The sequence below is a fragment of the Poeciliopsis prolifica genome, unplaced genomic scaffold, assembly GCF_027474105.1.
Source record: "Poeciliopsis prolifica strain line A6 unplaced genomic scaffold, Auburn_PproV2 SCAFFOLD068, whole genome shotgun sequence".
Classification (NCBI taxonomy): domain Eukaryota; kingdom Metazoa; phylum Chordata; class Actinopteri; order Cyprinodontiformes; family Poeciliidae; genus Poeciliopsis; species Poeciliopsis prolifica.
Genome location: NW_026562443.1, coordinates 1,557,846 through 1,574,489, shown reverse-complemented (window position 1 = coordinate 1,574,489; position 16,644 = coordinate 1,557,846). Strand labels below are relative to the sequence as shown.

Sequence of the window (16,644 nt, the reverse complement as noted above, 5' to 3'; positions counted from 1 at the left end):
TGGACTGCAGCTGCTGGTGGCATAATCAGGTATTAGTTTGATTTCTTCATACAGATCCAAGCTTGTTTGTATTGTTGTGTTTTTATGTTATTTCTTAATTAATGAAATCACATCCTAAAGGTGCCTTTTATATTTTCTTAAGCTATTTTTGTCTGAGTTTATAATGGAATTGTTCTAATCTTCCTAATACTCACTCTGAGCCAAAGTTATTTTAATACAAAAACATGTAATTTCTAAAGGTAACCTAAATCTGATGAATTAATCTCATTGGAACATGCATTGCTTAATGAATTTGTATATATTTGAGACAACCTTTTAAAATGCCAAACAACATCAGGTCTGGTCATTTGTCTCCCTTTCTTATATTAATTGATATGAATGATTCTATCTTTTGCTTATAATAAACCTGCCTTATTATTAGAGGGAAAAAAAAATTCAAGGAATAAAAAAAGCTGTGTGATATGAAACCACCCAGGGTGAGTGAAAATATTTATATTTTTACAATGAATACCAAAAATACTCGAGGAAAAAAAAAATCCAATTTTTGATGAAAAGCTGAATAAACTTTTTATTTATATTGGTTCGTAGCATCAGATCTATCCAAGGCCGCCTGAGCAGAGCAGACACTACTTACATGGGAACATCTGCTTCTGTCTGTGTGCTCTGAGGCTGAACTGCAGGCAAGAGAAATGCACTTTGATTTCTTTCTAAGAATAATTAACAAAATTGAATTCAGGTGCAGATTCAAACCATTTCCTGTCTGCTGGCAGCTGTTGGAACCGATCACTTCTTGCACACTCATTTCTTATAATCTGAGTTTTGTTTTGTTTTTGTTTTTTTATGAGAAAATAAAACAAGTGCAAGAATTAGACATGGATATCAGAATTTAATGTCAGTTTTATTCCAGTTTCCTGAGAGTGTGTAAAGTGACTTGGTGTGATTTAGTGATGGATCTGCAGCCATGTTCCTGGCTTCGGTTTCCCAGCATCCCTCACATTGCTCCCTCAGCCAAACCATCTGTGAATAAAAACTTATTTAATTTTTTGTAAGTATTTTTTTTGACTCTGGGGGCTTTTATTTGACAGAGAGTGGACAGGAAAGCAGCTTTTGAGATAAGGGGCAGACATTCAGCAGAGGTCAACTGGCCAGGACTCCAATGTGGGATAGCTGCATACCTGGGTCAGGTGCTCTATCCCTGTGCCACTGCCATGCCCTAAAACCTTATTTTAAATGGTGTACAGATATCCTGGTAACTGTTGAGTGTTAATGGTTGACTCTGAAATTAAACCCAGTAAATCCGCTGTTGGAAGAGTCCAGCTGCAGACTGGTGGCTATGAAAGAAGAAATCATGGAACTGGAAATCATTGTCTTTTGGGGCCAGCAATGGTTTCCTTAAAGAGAAGTGTGCAGGTAGCGGTTCTTCCCATCCTGCCAGAGGGCCCGTCACTGCTGCAGGTTCTCCTGAGGAGTCTCAGTGTCAACCAATAATATAAACTGTTTTGTGCAAGCAGTGAAGTTTCTTGTTTTCTAGTTAGGTGGAAAATTTGTCACTTTTAGTGTGAGAGGTTTATTGTTGCCTGTGAGGTCTAGATTATTTGATTTGGCAAAAAAAAAAAAAATCTGAACTTCCCCGGAGCTTCACCGTGGGAACCTGTAAATAAATGCATAATTTTATTTATGAAGATTGTTTGATTCATTCATATTTGGCTTGACAGCTGCTGGCTTTTTATTTCTATGATGATTTCAGAACGCGGTTCAATTAATTTCTCGCTCATATTAAAATGGGTTTAAGATCTCAAACAGCAGTTTCACATTTTGCTCTCACACTTTCCATTATGTGAATAATGGATGCTTTATGATCCATAATGGAACTGGATATGCATGAGGGAAAAACCACTTTGTGATTTATTAACTTCACCCTCTGGTACTCCATTACATCTGCAATTTTCAGTTAGACATTTTCTTACACTGAAAATATATCAGGACACCAAACATTCAGCCATGCCGCCATATGTGTGTTTCTAACATATGTAGACATAAGTGGGCTTATTTAACAGTTATCAGGCAGGACAAAGAGAAGGAGGAGGAAGAAATGTGACAAAGGAACCGAGGACATAAGTCCAGCTCAGGTCAGCCATGTCCAGGTCTGCAGCCTCTGTACAGGGTGTCTACTGTAACCACCACGCCATGCCGCACCTCACAGGTATTTATTTATAGGGCTTCAGTAGGGCTTCAGTGTCAGCAAGGTTTGCCACAAGGTTATGCAATAAATTAAACTATGCTTCTGAAATACTGGTTGCTCAATCATAATCGATAGAGTTCACTTGTCTTTGTCTGGAAAACAGCAGATTCTTTGGTAAAGAGAAATTACCATCACCTAACATAAAATGAAGTGCAGGAGGTCAGGCAGGTGTGATGCATAAGGCTGTGGTGGATGCTTGCATATCCATATCTAGAACTTTTCCTGTAACTGCTCTAATGTGATAAGGGTAGTTGGCAGGAAGCTGTGCTTGTAATGTAACCGTCACATATGTGTTATGTTTAACAGTTATCTATGAAACTGACAAGTTGAACCCAATAATAGTTGGACTTGTTGATTGGCCATCAGTGTCAAACTGTAGCAGTTCTGCAGTAATGAGTGTTAGCTTTGTTCTGGTAATTAAGCTCTCTCAACATGAGACAGGGACAGATGCTAAGATAAAAGCTACGATTCCAGTGAAGAGCAGAATGAGTTGCCTGGCATCAGCATGTAGGATTTTACAAGTTCCTCATGGGGGCACCCTCACAAACTTAGCTTGGAACAAAAAGCAGCCTCTTGTTCTACGCTTCATCCAGAAGATCTGGACTCTCAGCTATTGGATAACGATTACTTCAGGAAGGCCTGGACTGTGTCGATTTTTACAAATGTACCCAATTCAACATTATGAAGCTTACCAGAAACTGTCAGCACTGTAAACAACAATCCTCCATAGGGAATGGATGGAGACCCTCTGAATGGCTAAAGAGGCGGCTATTAATGTTACGTTCACATTTGAAAGTGTGGCCAACATGGCCTGAACGACTTCGCTCACTTCCGCAACTACGATTCTAAAACAGTGCAAAAAATGTCAACATCATCGTTCACAACTTCTCCTTCTGCTTGCTATACCAATGAATGAATATTTTGTTCATTTTTAACCCTGTTCAAATTTTAAACCTGATAGAATGATGCTACTTAAATTCATGGTTTTACTATACCATTGTCAATCTAAATTTAATATTTAACTATTAAAATCATGTTTTTATCAGGCCCTTATGAGAGTTTTCAGACAGCTCAGTCTGAAAACTGTATTAATAATAATAGTAATATTAATATCGCCACACAAAAAGCAGAATATCCAGTCCATTACAGTTTTATGTTTTTATGGCTTGATGTTTATTTTGTGATTATTAATAAGTGATCACTGTGGTAGATTACCTACCGCTCGACTGATGATTTGTCAGAATTGGTGTTTATGTCGCCTTTTTTATTTTCTAACCAAACTGAAACACACAGAATTGACATGACGCTGGCTCCGCCCCCAGGCAAAAGTAGAGCGGTCCTCTGACAACCACACTTTTATTAGCTGTGTCTGAATTCAGGGTCTGCATCCTTTGAAGGATGGATTTGTAGGTCGATTTCGTCATAGCGTGGTGACAAGGCCTCTCCGAATTCAGACTCCTTCAAATGCGTCTTTCTTTTCCCCAGATTTGAAGGATGTGTCGGTATATCCTTCACACCCCACCATATCTCAAAATTCATTGCAGGTCCCAACCAGGCGTTCAAGCAGAACATCAATGGCGGTAAAGAGCGACAAATTATTTTGCTATTTTCCACATTAAATGACACAACGTAATTTGGTCCAACAATTTTAGGCGAGAATGTAAGTGCTTAAGTCTCAAATATATGCTTGGTTCATCAATACATCAACTAATTGCAATGGTACTCTGACATTTTCGGGCATGTCTGCTCCCGCTGTGTGCCCTCTTTTAACTTTGATTCCCTGCCCCTCCAAAGATCTCTGCACGGCCCTGTGAGACTGTCTGTGAATTTAAAATAAGCCTAACAGTGCAGGAAGGCAATGGCCAGGCTACCACAAAATCAACTCTGCTGCTCAACTCTTTCACTTTCTTCAGACATTTGGCACCAATGGGAAAATAAATAAGAAAGCATAAAATGTTTTGCAAAGAAACATCATTACAACAAAGAAATAATCAACCAAACACAAATTTCTATACATTTTAATGATAAATATATGTGCATCATTGTGTAGGTGGGCAGATGCACATAATGACTGTGAATGTAACCAGCAGTTTTCAGCTGAGATCTCCGTTCTTTCACATCTGACATTTGATTAGCGATGACAGCATGGTTCTGCCCCCAGCATGTCTTTGTGCTGTCCTCTGACATGTGGACACACTCAGCAGAAACCCATGAAGACACTGCACACTGTCATCTCCAACTTATGTATTTCAAATGCTTTCATAATAATAATACAGGATGCTGCCTCTCTCTCGCTCTTATTATTACAGTGTCTGAATATTGATATGGAGTTGATTTGGTTTCCACAGAAGGGAAAATATATTCTCCTTGGCTTTCTGGTCAATAGACATGATGATGGGACTGGTAATGAAAGTCAAATGAGCTGCTCCTGTGTTCTGGGCTCTGCCTCTGTTGATCCACAGACTGGACCTCAGGGTTTGCTGCTTCGTAGAGGCCAGTCAGAAAGCTGGGTAAGTTTTTGTCTCTGTATGAGAAATTAACCCTCTCAGGCTCAAATTGCTTGCAAAGTCCAGCTAAGTAGCACTGAGCTGTTGCAAATACAACATCTGCCTGGAGAGGGTTAAAATGGGCTGATGGTTACAAAATAAACAAATAAATAAATAAAAAAACATTGATTGAATTTGTTTATATATTGGTTCTGTGCTAATATGTAGCTGCCATATTGTTTTCATTTTGGATGCATATTTTTGAATTGTATGGAAATATATAAACATAAAAGATTTTCAAAATCATTTAATGTATTGGTTTATATATTCTGAAAACTTTGATCTGTTTTGCCAATTTAAACTTCAGTTATATGGGTTGGACTGAAATACTCTATTCATATATATAGTGTTGTTTAAAGTAGCCTACTGAAATCTCAGAGTCAAGTAAAAGTAGCTATAGCTACCTCTCCAAATACGATGAACCGCGCGTGACCCGCGATGAACCGCGCGTGACCCGCGATGAACCGCGCGTGACCCGCGCCAGTCCAAGCTGCAACAAAATAGCGATTGTGTGTGTTTGTGTATGTTTGTGTGCGTTAACTCTTTAATTAGGTCCTTACTCGTGACGCTCCTCCGTCACAGTAACGAGTAACTAAACCACACATTGAAAATGTGTGGAGTGAAAGTATGCGTTTTTGGTGGGACATTTATTTGTGAAAACAAAAGGGGGGCTTCGGAGCACAGGGAAATCATCCGTGCAAAAACCGCCACTGCATCGCATCACACCAGCGGGATGAACCTGCGTGTTTGCTCCGCAGTTGCTGCCCACCCCGCACCTTCTCGCGGCACGCAGCGTGCGTGCAGGCGGCTTCTCTTCTTATGGTGTCGCTTCCTTCCTTGAAGCTTCAGATGCATCAGAGGAGAGGAGAGGAGAGCAAAGCGCGGCACACCTCACAGCTTCACTGCTGCGCTGTGAGCCAAACCCGCAGCTGCCTGACCCTGTCTGCGGCCCCACAGACGCACTCAGATCAAACATGTGAAGGTAAAAGTCGTGATTCGCTGGGTGCCCTGGGATTTCTTTTATTTATTTATTTTCTTTTATTTTTTTACGTTCCCGTTATCTCGCGGTTTCTCCTTTTTGTCTGCCGCCGGTCAGTTTGTGGAATGCTCTGCATCTTCTTCTCTGGGTCGTTTCCACTTCAGGATGGGAACTGCGGTGTCCAAAAGGAAGAACCTGAGGAGTGACGCGATTTCTTCCGTGGCCGCAAAAGTTCGGTGAGTGTCGGAGCCGAAAACCCCGCGTGGTGTGTGCGGGAGCGCTGTGTGCGGGAGCGCTGCGGAGTGTCCAACACTAACCCTGGAACTTTAACATGAACGCTTGTCAGTTGAAAAGTCTCTGCATGCCAGTGAAGATGCGGGCCCCTCGTTTTGTTCATTTGCTGCTGATGTTTTACACCTGCTGGACACCAGCTGCCGTGACGAGCGCCAGTAAAACCAGTAAGCTCTGCCACGCACACTGTGGCTTCAAAATGGCTTTGGAGAAACGCAGCAGTTCCGGAGCTTGCAGGCAACATCCCCAGCAAGGATGTGTGTAAAACAACAACAAACATATTTCTGTTGTTTTGTTGTTGCTGATGGTTCAGTGGTGTCCTGCTTCAGCCATTCCGTTTTGTTACATCCCAGATCCCTTTCATTCCGGTTCGCTCTGTCCAGTTCAAAATACACACTTACATTTGCAAACAGTTGAAATCCATCCAGTTGCTGTGTAATTCAGATCCAGTAGGTCATGAAAGTAAAATTAGAGAAAATATTTCTTTCTGTGGACGCCAACAAATTGGATCAAATCTTCAAACTCCGGTGCAAAATTCTCTCCCAGAGGTGAGAGCAGAAGTTCTGTTTCCATGTTTGTGGTCACTTTCTGAGTTCTGGGTTTGTAAGACTCCAAACTCAGAGTCTATTTTAGAACCATGACATAAGAACTAAAGCAGCTAAAGTAGTTTTCTGACCTTCCTGTTTGAAACAGTTATTTTAATTGCGAGCAGAAGCAACATAATATCTTGGTGTAAAGGAGCAGTCACAGTGCAACAGACTTTTACTATGATTTTTAAACAAAACAAACTAAATAAATAGTGAGTTGACATGAAACTTGTAAGTGTGATCAGTGTAAACTGCAGTGTTATTGATGAGAGGTTGTTCCTAGAAAACCATGCCTCTATGCTGAGTCAGCAGAAGTGTGTGTATACGTGTATATATATATATATATATATATATATATATATATATATGTATATATATATATATATAATGTGATGCTCATTAGTGGTTCATTATTTGTTTTTAACTTGCAGCCTGATGTATCTCAGCCCCTCTCAGGTTTTGTTGTATCTCCCTTCACCTGTTTGCATTCTCGTTGCCATGGCTAATTGGGGAAAAGCTTATTCAGACATTTCTTTTCCTGCACAGTTCAAATGGCATTTACCTTATTGATATCTGAGTCATTCTGCGAAAGGCCTTCATATCACTGGTGTCAGATCAGTCTGAGGTTATCCAGATGACTCATGTGGTGTTGGATGAGATCTGCTCTGCAGCGCTGAGCTAAGATCAGAAGGCAAATCCAGCTTTTCTTCTTCCAGTCATGTGTACATCTCTGCTTCCAGTTCTTTGAGAGTCACTGACAGCTCCAAATTATTGCATTTTGATATCTGATCCCTCACTTTGTTTTGTTCATGTTTTTTTTTTCTCTTTTTTTTGTTCTACACCTTGTGCACTTAAGGTTCCGCAAATCGTGCTGATTGCTACGGCTATTGAACAACACCTGTGGGCCGCAGGTGTTGTTGCAACACACTCTCGTTACTGTCAGCAGTCGTGAGCCACAATTCAGATCTGGAGAGTGGCTCCCCCACATCTCACTGAATCCCTTTGAATCCCATCTGAACAGGGATTAACAGTGTTGAGTCTGCTGGATTATCTGACGTGTGGGGACTCAGCAGGGAAAAGCTGTTTTTCCTGTCTGTCTGACACATCCAGACCACGTTCCTGTCTGTGGTTGTGCACAAAACGTAAAGCAGTGGAAGGTCTAGAAAAAAAGATTTGTTTCTCTTTTTCTCTGTCGTTTTTTGTGTTTTGCAAAATGACATTGCAAGAACCAAGTGTTGGACAGAAAATATGTTTATTTTACCTCCAAGTACTGAACAGACCTGCTGTTGTAACTGTAGTTATTAGTAATGCTAATTTGCAAATCAGCAGCTCCGACTGATTACTGTAGGAATAGATTATTCTGATGATGAGTCGGATGAAGAAAATGTGTGTACTCTACAGATTTTTCATGTAGCCACTTCAGCCATTTTTAAGCAATATTATAAATACATAAAACATGCAAATAAACCAATAATTAAATTCCTTTTTTTAAAATCATAAACATTTTATTGTCTGGGAGGCAGACAATAAAATGTCTTGAGTTTTGGGTTACACATTTACAAAGTTGTTTTTATCTTACGTGTGATGTGTGTGGACTGTTCTTAATTTAAATGTTAGCGATTAATCACTAAGTATATTGACAGTTATTTCAATAATTGATTTATAACAATTAATCCTATTAACCACTTCATGCCTACTTATATTATGGACATTATGTTCAAATTTAAAATTATTATTTTAAACATAATAATTTAAATGTTATTATATGTTTAGCATATAATTACATATAAATGTTATTATATGTAATTATTGTACTAATAATTAATACAAATTATTATTATTTGTATTAATTATTAATACAAATACTAATAGTCATTGTCCAGCTTGGGTCAGTGCTAACAGCTGCTGCCACCATCCTTATTAAAAGCCCTTGTTGTGAGAACAACAGCCAGAATGAGTCAAATAGCTTATAAGTATGTTTTGTTGTTTTTTTAAATAAATGATGCCAAACAAAATACCAAATGAGTGGTTATCATGGTAACACTATGCATGGTCCATGTGTCCTCTCAAATATGTCGACCTCAATAACTTTTCAGTTCCAAATTTAAACCCCAGGGGGCATTCTTGTTTCGTTTCCATCAGAAAACTCAAAAAAAGTCAACTTTCAAGATTTGAACAATTTGAGCAGGTGAACCAGAACATTCTGAACACCCCTTACATCTGACCAAAGGTTTTCATATTCAGGGAGATAAAACGCGTGTAACGATTTGGTCATTTGTACCAGAAGCTGACATTTTCAGTAGCTTCTATGTTCATGATTAAGTGGTGGTTTAGATATGAACACCAGACACTTTATATTCAGCCTTTAATCACCATGTAGATTTTTTTTTTGTACATAGAAAAACATTGTTTTGTGAAACTTTCATTCTTTTAGTGAAAATAAGTGTTGATTCTGAGTTTTGCTGAAACAAAAAACGCTTCAATCTCTTGAGTTCAGTATCGTGACTTGTCTTGTGTGCTGCACATATCTTTACACCATTATGTCCTTTATGACTTTACCATTATGTCAGGACAGGGATATTTGCTCTGACTATGTTCTTGTTGTGCTGAAAAAGGTGTAGCAGTAACCTTCTGGTTACAACTACAGACAGAGCCAAAAGGCTGAGAGCTTGATTTAAGTGCGGGATACAGTTCTTTTGTTATGCATAGAGCCTGGGAGCGCTTTGTGAAGAGCCCTGCTGCCTCTGTCCCATATAATGACAAACCTTTTGTAGAGCATCTCAGCAAAGCCACTTTGTCTGCCGCTGTCTGCCTTTCGAGTGGAAAAGATTACAAGCGATTCAAAGATGGCATCCTCTTTAATAATTCAAAAATGTTTGAGTCACTTCTGGGAGAAATTTGCACAGCACAACAGTTTTCAGACCTTAATAGTTTCCACTTTGGCGAATCTGTGATTTCATGGCCTTTTTCCCCACAGGACGGTGTGACCAGCAGAAGCCCTGTCCTCATTGCTGCACAGATTAGTTCCAGCCACGGTCCAGTGTGGTTATTGGCAGTAAAACATCCAGCAGCTCACTCTACAGCATAAACCTGTCAGATTCTTGGGCTGAAAGCCACATAAGAGGTCAGAAATACTGAGTTTCTCAACCAGCGGGGGCAACTGATTATTTTTAATGTTTAAATCCTGTCATAAGCTGCATTTCCATTGACCACATAATTGCGCAATTTGACATTTTCAAAAACAAATTTGCTTACTCGAAACATGTCACTTAAAAAAAAACACTTTTTGATACAAAGTTTTTGTGCTGGGCATTGTTTATTTTTAATTTATCTTTTTACATAACAAAATTCATTTACTTTGTAAAACTGGCATGAAAACACTTCTTTTAGCATCACATGAATCACATGATCAGCAGACAAATGTTGTCACTGGTGCAAACCATGAAGAAGATGAAAAGGGAATAGTTGCAGGATGAAAAGTGCAGTAAGTTTTTTGTTTTTTAACATATATTGCAAACATACTTAGTTATATGTGATTTTGATTGCATTTCTTATTTAATGGAAACACTGAAGTTGCAAAATTGTGTTTTTTTGGCATTAGCAGAATATCAACCACGTTTTGTCACATTTGTAATAAAACACAATGATAAAGGCTTTTTAAACATGGGACCATTTCTTCCAAATATGCTCATTCTTAGTTTTGGTTGGAATCTACTTTATTCATAAAACATTCAAATTTTCTAAAGCTCACCTTTTAGAAAATGTGCCATATTTTCTAAGTCAGGTGGAACACTTAATCCCTCCTCAGGTCAAATAGATTTCTTAGAAACTGAAAATGATTTTATTAAAAGCAGAAGTTTATGTTCACCATTTCTTTATAATAAGATAAGAGTATTTATCTTGAAACATGAGTACAATTCATGTTTTGAGTAAAGTTTTATATTGGGTGTCCTCTTATAATATACTTAACTCAAACAGCTGATATTACTTCCTCAAAATTTCTGGTTTTCTAAAAAAAAAAAATCTTCATATCAAGCTTAGCTTGAACTCTTTCCGGATTCGGCTTAGTGGAAGTTTCTCCCATTCACTCTGCACAGAGCAGGAAAACTATTTTCTCAGTTGGCTGGACAGTTTTTCACCCTCCTGCCACTTCAGTGGCCAAACAACACCAGTGACTAGAAAGTAGCATTTGAGGACAGCGCTTCTGTTTATTGACAGAGAACATGTTCCATCGGCTCCAACATGCTGCTGATGTCTTTTGCTTGACTGGGGATCCAGATGATGGATGTGTTCCTTCAGGGACATTCAGATATGTTGTGTGTGTGTCTGCACTGCAGCTGGCATCTGTTCAAGAGACTCACTAGTTAAGCATTCAGCTCACACTGACCATACATACTGTATTGTTTAGCATTCAGTGTTAAACATTAGATTGCTAGAAAGACCATTCTAGCCACTGTTAGCTCAATCTGCTTGAAAATTACTTTGCTTTAACTTTTCAGAAAGCCACACTTTAATGCAATAGCTACAAAATATCTCTTCCTGTTACAGTTTAGCATCTTGATTAATGTTACTCTTAATCTTAAAGATTATCCTTTCCAGAACAGTGTCATCTCATAGCACAGCCAAGTAACTTTGTTACGTCAGTGTTTCTAAAAATACTGTCAAATATGACTTTAAACAAGTCTGACTTTGCAGTTTAAGACCTTGAAATTGGGCCACTGTCTCTTTAAAAACTCCTGCTCTTTCAGAAGCTCTGCCTTCAGGAAGCCATCACAACATGGCTCCTCTGTTAACCCTTTAACAATGTTTTTACCAGGGTTGCACAGAGAAGTAGCTGCTATGATGAGCTCAGCTGATGTTCTGTTGCACAAGGTGTTTGCTTATTGCTGCTGGCTAGTCTGAAGGAGCTGAGTTGTTTGGCTGAGGACTGCAGCCTCAAGAAGGAGCTGTGTGTTAATGGTGGTGCTTTGTGAGCATTTCTGTAACCCAGAACGGTTGCAATGGGAAATTTTAGGATTTCTCAAACATGCATGGAAGAAGAAGGTAAAGCTCCAAGTATGTTTTTGGTGGTGTGAATGGCTTTGTGACTTGATATAGATCTCAGAAACGCACAGTGACTGTGTGAAGCCTAAACAACTGAAAGTTGTACAAAAACTGTACTGAGAAAACATTAATTATCATTTGCCACATTTGAAGCATCTTTGAACCAATATCATTGCTGAATGTAACCATACTGGCCTGTATGGTTAAAAATATATCCTCTAAGAATATACACTTGGAAGATATTTTCATACATTCCAATGCTCTACTGAGCATTAGGCATGACTGTAAGGTACTTTTACTTAGGATAATTTTCCTGACATTCTAACTATTTGAATAATATCCACAGATATGTAGTTGGATGCATTATTTCTTTTGGGGTTGTGGTAAGGTTATTTTGACTTAAACTAAATGTGTTCTGCAGCCTCTATCCAAGTTGGCTCTGAAGTTTTGCAGAAAGCCATGCTTGACCTTTATAAGCCATAAGCAACATGACATCACTGTATCAGTGAATATGCAGTCTGTCTCCATGTACTACATCACCGTTCAGTGACCAGTAACGGCTGTAGAGTTTTTCACGTTTTATGATTCCAGGTAAGTAGACGTTAAACAGGAGTGGCTGTGAAAGACAGACGCATTGCATTTCAGTTTAGAATAACAGAAAACTTTTCAAGAGCCACGATTTGAGCGCTCACTTGTGTGGATTCAAAATCAGGCTGTTGCCCTGAAAACTGAGTAGGTAATGAAGGGTTGCACATTTCAATAGGAAGCCATAAAAATCATAAACTTCCCACTCTCCAGAGTAATATAATATGGTCAATTTATCCTACAGGGTAATAAACTTCCTATCATAACCTCCAGCCTTCCCCACCCACAAAAAACAAAATATTACCTACCTAACATTAAGAGACTCCTCAACTGAAATATAGAGATTGATGCGAGGCAGAATGGGAACCTACAATCTATTATCTGAGAAATGTGAGCTCTGCTGGGCTTCATTAAGGAACAAGGTTTCCTTAATGAAGTCGTCTGGATTTTACAAGCCAGCCTTTCTTAGATGTGCTGTGAGGAGAGATGGGCAGAAATGGGGAGGGGGAGCAGCAGACACGGGTCATATCACAAAACATTGACCCTCGTTGTGTGTCTGCACTCATGGTACAGAAAGAATGAAGGCGTAAAGCTAAGCTACAATCTCCACATCCTACACAACCTATTGCAATGTTTATGGGCCTCTGCAAGTTTGGGAAACCACCATCAGTAGTAAGTTCAGGATGACAGTCAAACCTTTTATCAGAATCAGCTTCAATCCAGACGACTTCATGTACTGTTTCACAAACCGACACTTTGACTTCAGTTTCCAAGGACTCACAGCACACAGGCATAGAGTACATATTGGTGCTGTCAATCAATTTAAAATGTAATATGATTAATCACACTCTAGCGCTGTAATTAATCATGATTAATCACTTGGCCTAAGTTTCTAAGGTTGAAATGCTTTCGATGAATGTTTAAGAAAATGTTTCATCGTCTCAAAGCAAACGTCTCAGATTTACAAGTTTTCATTTTCAGGAAGGTCTAAAAGAAGTCATTTTGTTTCATATATCAATTTAGACATGCTAACTACAAACTGGTTTTGCTTTGGTGGGAGGATAATTCACAGCTGCAGTACGTAGACTAGATAATCCCTTTGTTTTATCCAAACTTTTTTTTTTTTTTTTAAGAATTTTTTTCACCACTCGTCGCCTTTATATGAAACTATGAAACTAATATGACGGGAAGGAGGCAGAGAGAACCGAGGAGGATAGTAGAAGTCAACCACCCAACAAGCCCGACTCCACAGAGCCAAACGTTCAAACACTGTGAGAAGTTTGGACCTTTGAAGGCAAATCTATCAAATACCAAGGAACGGTATGAAACTTCTGACTCTGTGGAAAATCTAAAAAAATCTCCGTCTTTCTCATCTCAAGCAGATAAACTTAATGGCAATGACTCAAAAACTAAAGCTGCTTCTCTCCTTCTTTTCAATTATTTCCTGGTTGGATTCAGACAGAAACATCAACTGTAGCAGAAATGATCGACTCTGATGGATTCATGTTCAATAATAAGACAATTGAAGCCAAAAGGCATCATCGATGTGTTAGAAACTATAGCAGCGTCTTGCCATCCTGCACTCTGTCACTACAAGTTGCATTGTGGGATAAGTGTGTATCTCACCCACAGCAGGAGCTGTGGGTGAGATCCTTAGCCTGGCTGAGGATCCTTACCCTGGCCCTCAGCCTGGCCCTCAGCCTGCCCCTCCACTCTCCATCTGTTCACTGGGGGGTGATTACTGATTCAGATCATAATTAGTCAGATCAAAGTGAACACTGAGGGTCGATCTGCTGCTCACCTATCTCCCTCTGTCATTAGCAGAGCATTAAGTCAGCCCACTGTTCTTCAATGCAATTAAACACAAAGCGAAATGATTCATCGTTAGAACATAGGAGAGTGAAAACTGGAAATGTATAAAGTGTAAATTCTAAAAATAAAAAATGAAAATATTTACAGCACAGATTGGATTCCCACCTCTGGAAAGATGCATAGATAAATTTATACAAGACAAATTCACCTTTCACAATAGCAGCACAAAATCCCACATGCAACCTCTATTTAGTATATGTTCTGAACGCCTCTAGGTAAAGGTAAAGCTGAAATTATTAATATGTATATTAGATTTAAGAAAGAAGTTAATATGCTGCCCTCACGATGTGTAGCTGGTACAAAGCTAGACAGCTAGCTTTACACTTAAAAGGTCTTTGAGTCAAAAATAATCCAGTCCTTGTTTTATTTTGCAACTCTGCTTTGTTTTATTTTTCCTTTCCTTTTTTCCTTTTTTCTTTTTTGTAAAAAGACAAATGGTGTCCAAGGGACAAACGTGTCTGAGCAGTCGGTAACACCGTGCGTATCACTGGACGAGCTCTGCTCAACTGACAAAACTAACTAAACAAACGATAGCCACTAGGTGTCAGTAATTACACTTACAATATAAAACTAAACAAACATACTGATGGAGTCAGCACACTCCCCGCTTGGCAAAATAACATTTTGACAATATATTCACAGAAAACTGTCCATATTCAAATGCCTTCAGAAAGCAGAACAACAATTTCTGAAACGGGTCTGAGGAAAGTCTTGGCATGTCCCCTTTCGTTGTCTTCACTTCTACCTTGCGTACAATCTTGTCGCTGCTCGGCAAGGTTTTCACAATGATTCCAATGGGCCAGTCGTTCCTGTGGACTTGACTGTCTTTAAGTAAAACAACATCTCCCACCTTTATGTTGTTTTTTTGCTGAGTCCATTTCCTGCGCACTTGTAGAGTGGACAAGTATTCCCGTTTCCATCTCTTCCAAAAGGTGTCTGCAAGACACTGGACATGTTTCCATTGTTTACCTTGGAGAACACCCATCTTGAATTCACCATGAGGAGCTGACACAGTGCTTGTCTTTGGGTAAGCAGCATGGCTGGAGTGAGAATGGTTGGCATCTCAGGATCAGTAGATACAGGCACAAGAGGTCTGGCATTCATGATTGCCATGACTTCAGCCATGAGAGTGCTCAAAACCTCATGTGTGAGATGAGTGTGTACTGTTTGGAGTAACATAGCATCTAGAATGCGTCTGGCTACACCAATGAGTCTCTCCCATGAACCACCCATGTGTGATGAATGTGGTGGGTTAAAAATCCATGTGCATCCTTTGCTTTGGAGATAAGATTCAACCACTGCCTCTTTGGAGTTGATGTTCAGTTCTCTGCATGCGCACACAAAGTTGGTTCCCCTATCAGATCGGAGAAGCTTGGCAGGACCGCGGATAGCAAAAAATCTCCTCAGAGCGTTGATGAAGCTATCTGTTGACATAGATTCCACCAGCTCTATGTGTACAGCTCTGGTTGACATACAAGTGAAAAGGACTGCCCACCGCTTACTATTAGCACTTCCTCCTCTAGTGTGGCGTGTACTGATGGTCCATGGTCCAAAAACATCAAGACCCACATTCGTGAATGGAGGTTCCGGTGTAAGTCTATCTGCAGGTAGATCTGCCATTTTCTGATGTTGCAAACGTCCACATAGCTTGCGGCAGATAACGCATTTATGGATTACAGAAGAGACTAGACGCTTGGATCCAATAATCCAATAGCCAGCAGCTCTTATAGCTCCTTCTGTTATGTGGCGACCTTGGTGAGCCACCTCTTTATGAAAAAATCTCACAAGTAATGTGGCAATGTGACATGTTCGGGGAATGATCAGTGGATGTTTCTCTTCATTTGACATCTCTGCAGATGAAATACGACCTCCAACTCTCAGCAAGTCCTTACTGTCTTTCACAGGGTTAAGTTTCTGAAGTGGGCTTTGTTTAGGAAGTGTCTCTCCTTTTTCAAGACACTTAAGTTCCTCTTTGAAAGCCTCTTGTTGGATGTCATGAATGATTAGAGTTTCAGCCTTTTTGAGCTCTTCCGTACTAAGTATTTTGGTAAAACGTTTCCCTGTTTTATGTTTTGCATTCTCGTGATTCTTCTTAAAAGAAACGACAACACTCATGAGTCTGGCAATAGTGCTACAGAGTCTTGTCCAGTCTGAGAAACGCTCAAATCGGTGTGAACCTAACTGACCTGATGAGGTGTGGGTAGTCAGAACTGTGACAATGGGTCGAATTTCAGCATCCGTTTCAGGTTCCACCAGACTGAAGTTGTTGGTTTCAGAGGGCTTTTCTGCAGAATCTGATGTCAAAAAACTGGGACCTGTAAACCAGCTGGTTTGTTGTAAGCACTCTGCTGCAGTAAACCGGGTGGCATGGTCTGCAGGATTCTGATTTGTGGAAACATAATGCCACTGGTTTGGACAAGAGGATTGCCTTATTCTTGCCACTCTATTGGACACGTACACATAAAATCTTCTAGAAGAATTATGGATGTAGCCCAGTAC

The 16,644-nt window shown here is 39.6% G+C and overlaps 1 protein-coding gene across 1 annotated transcript in view; it reads left to right on the top strand.

Moving 5' to 3' along the window:
• Positions 1 to 5,591: 5,591 nt before the first annotated feature.
• The window catches only part of LOC129351616 (NMDA receptor synaptonuclear signaling and neuronal migration factor-like), a 57,856-nt gene continuing 46,803 nt past the window's right edge, over positions 5,592 to 16,644 (top strand). The window contains exons 1-2 of the mRNA XM_055020558.1: positions 5,592 to 5,770; positions 5,932 to 6,003. Coding sequence (XP_054876533.1) covers positions 5,933 to 6,003 — 71 coding nt within the window. The 5' untranslated portion in view covers positions 5,592 to 5,770; position 5,932. The remainder of the gene's footprint in view (positions 5,771 to 5,931; positions 6,004 to 16,644) is intronic.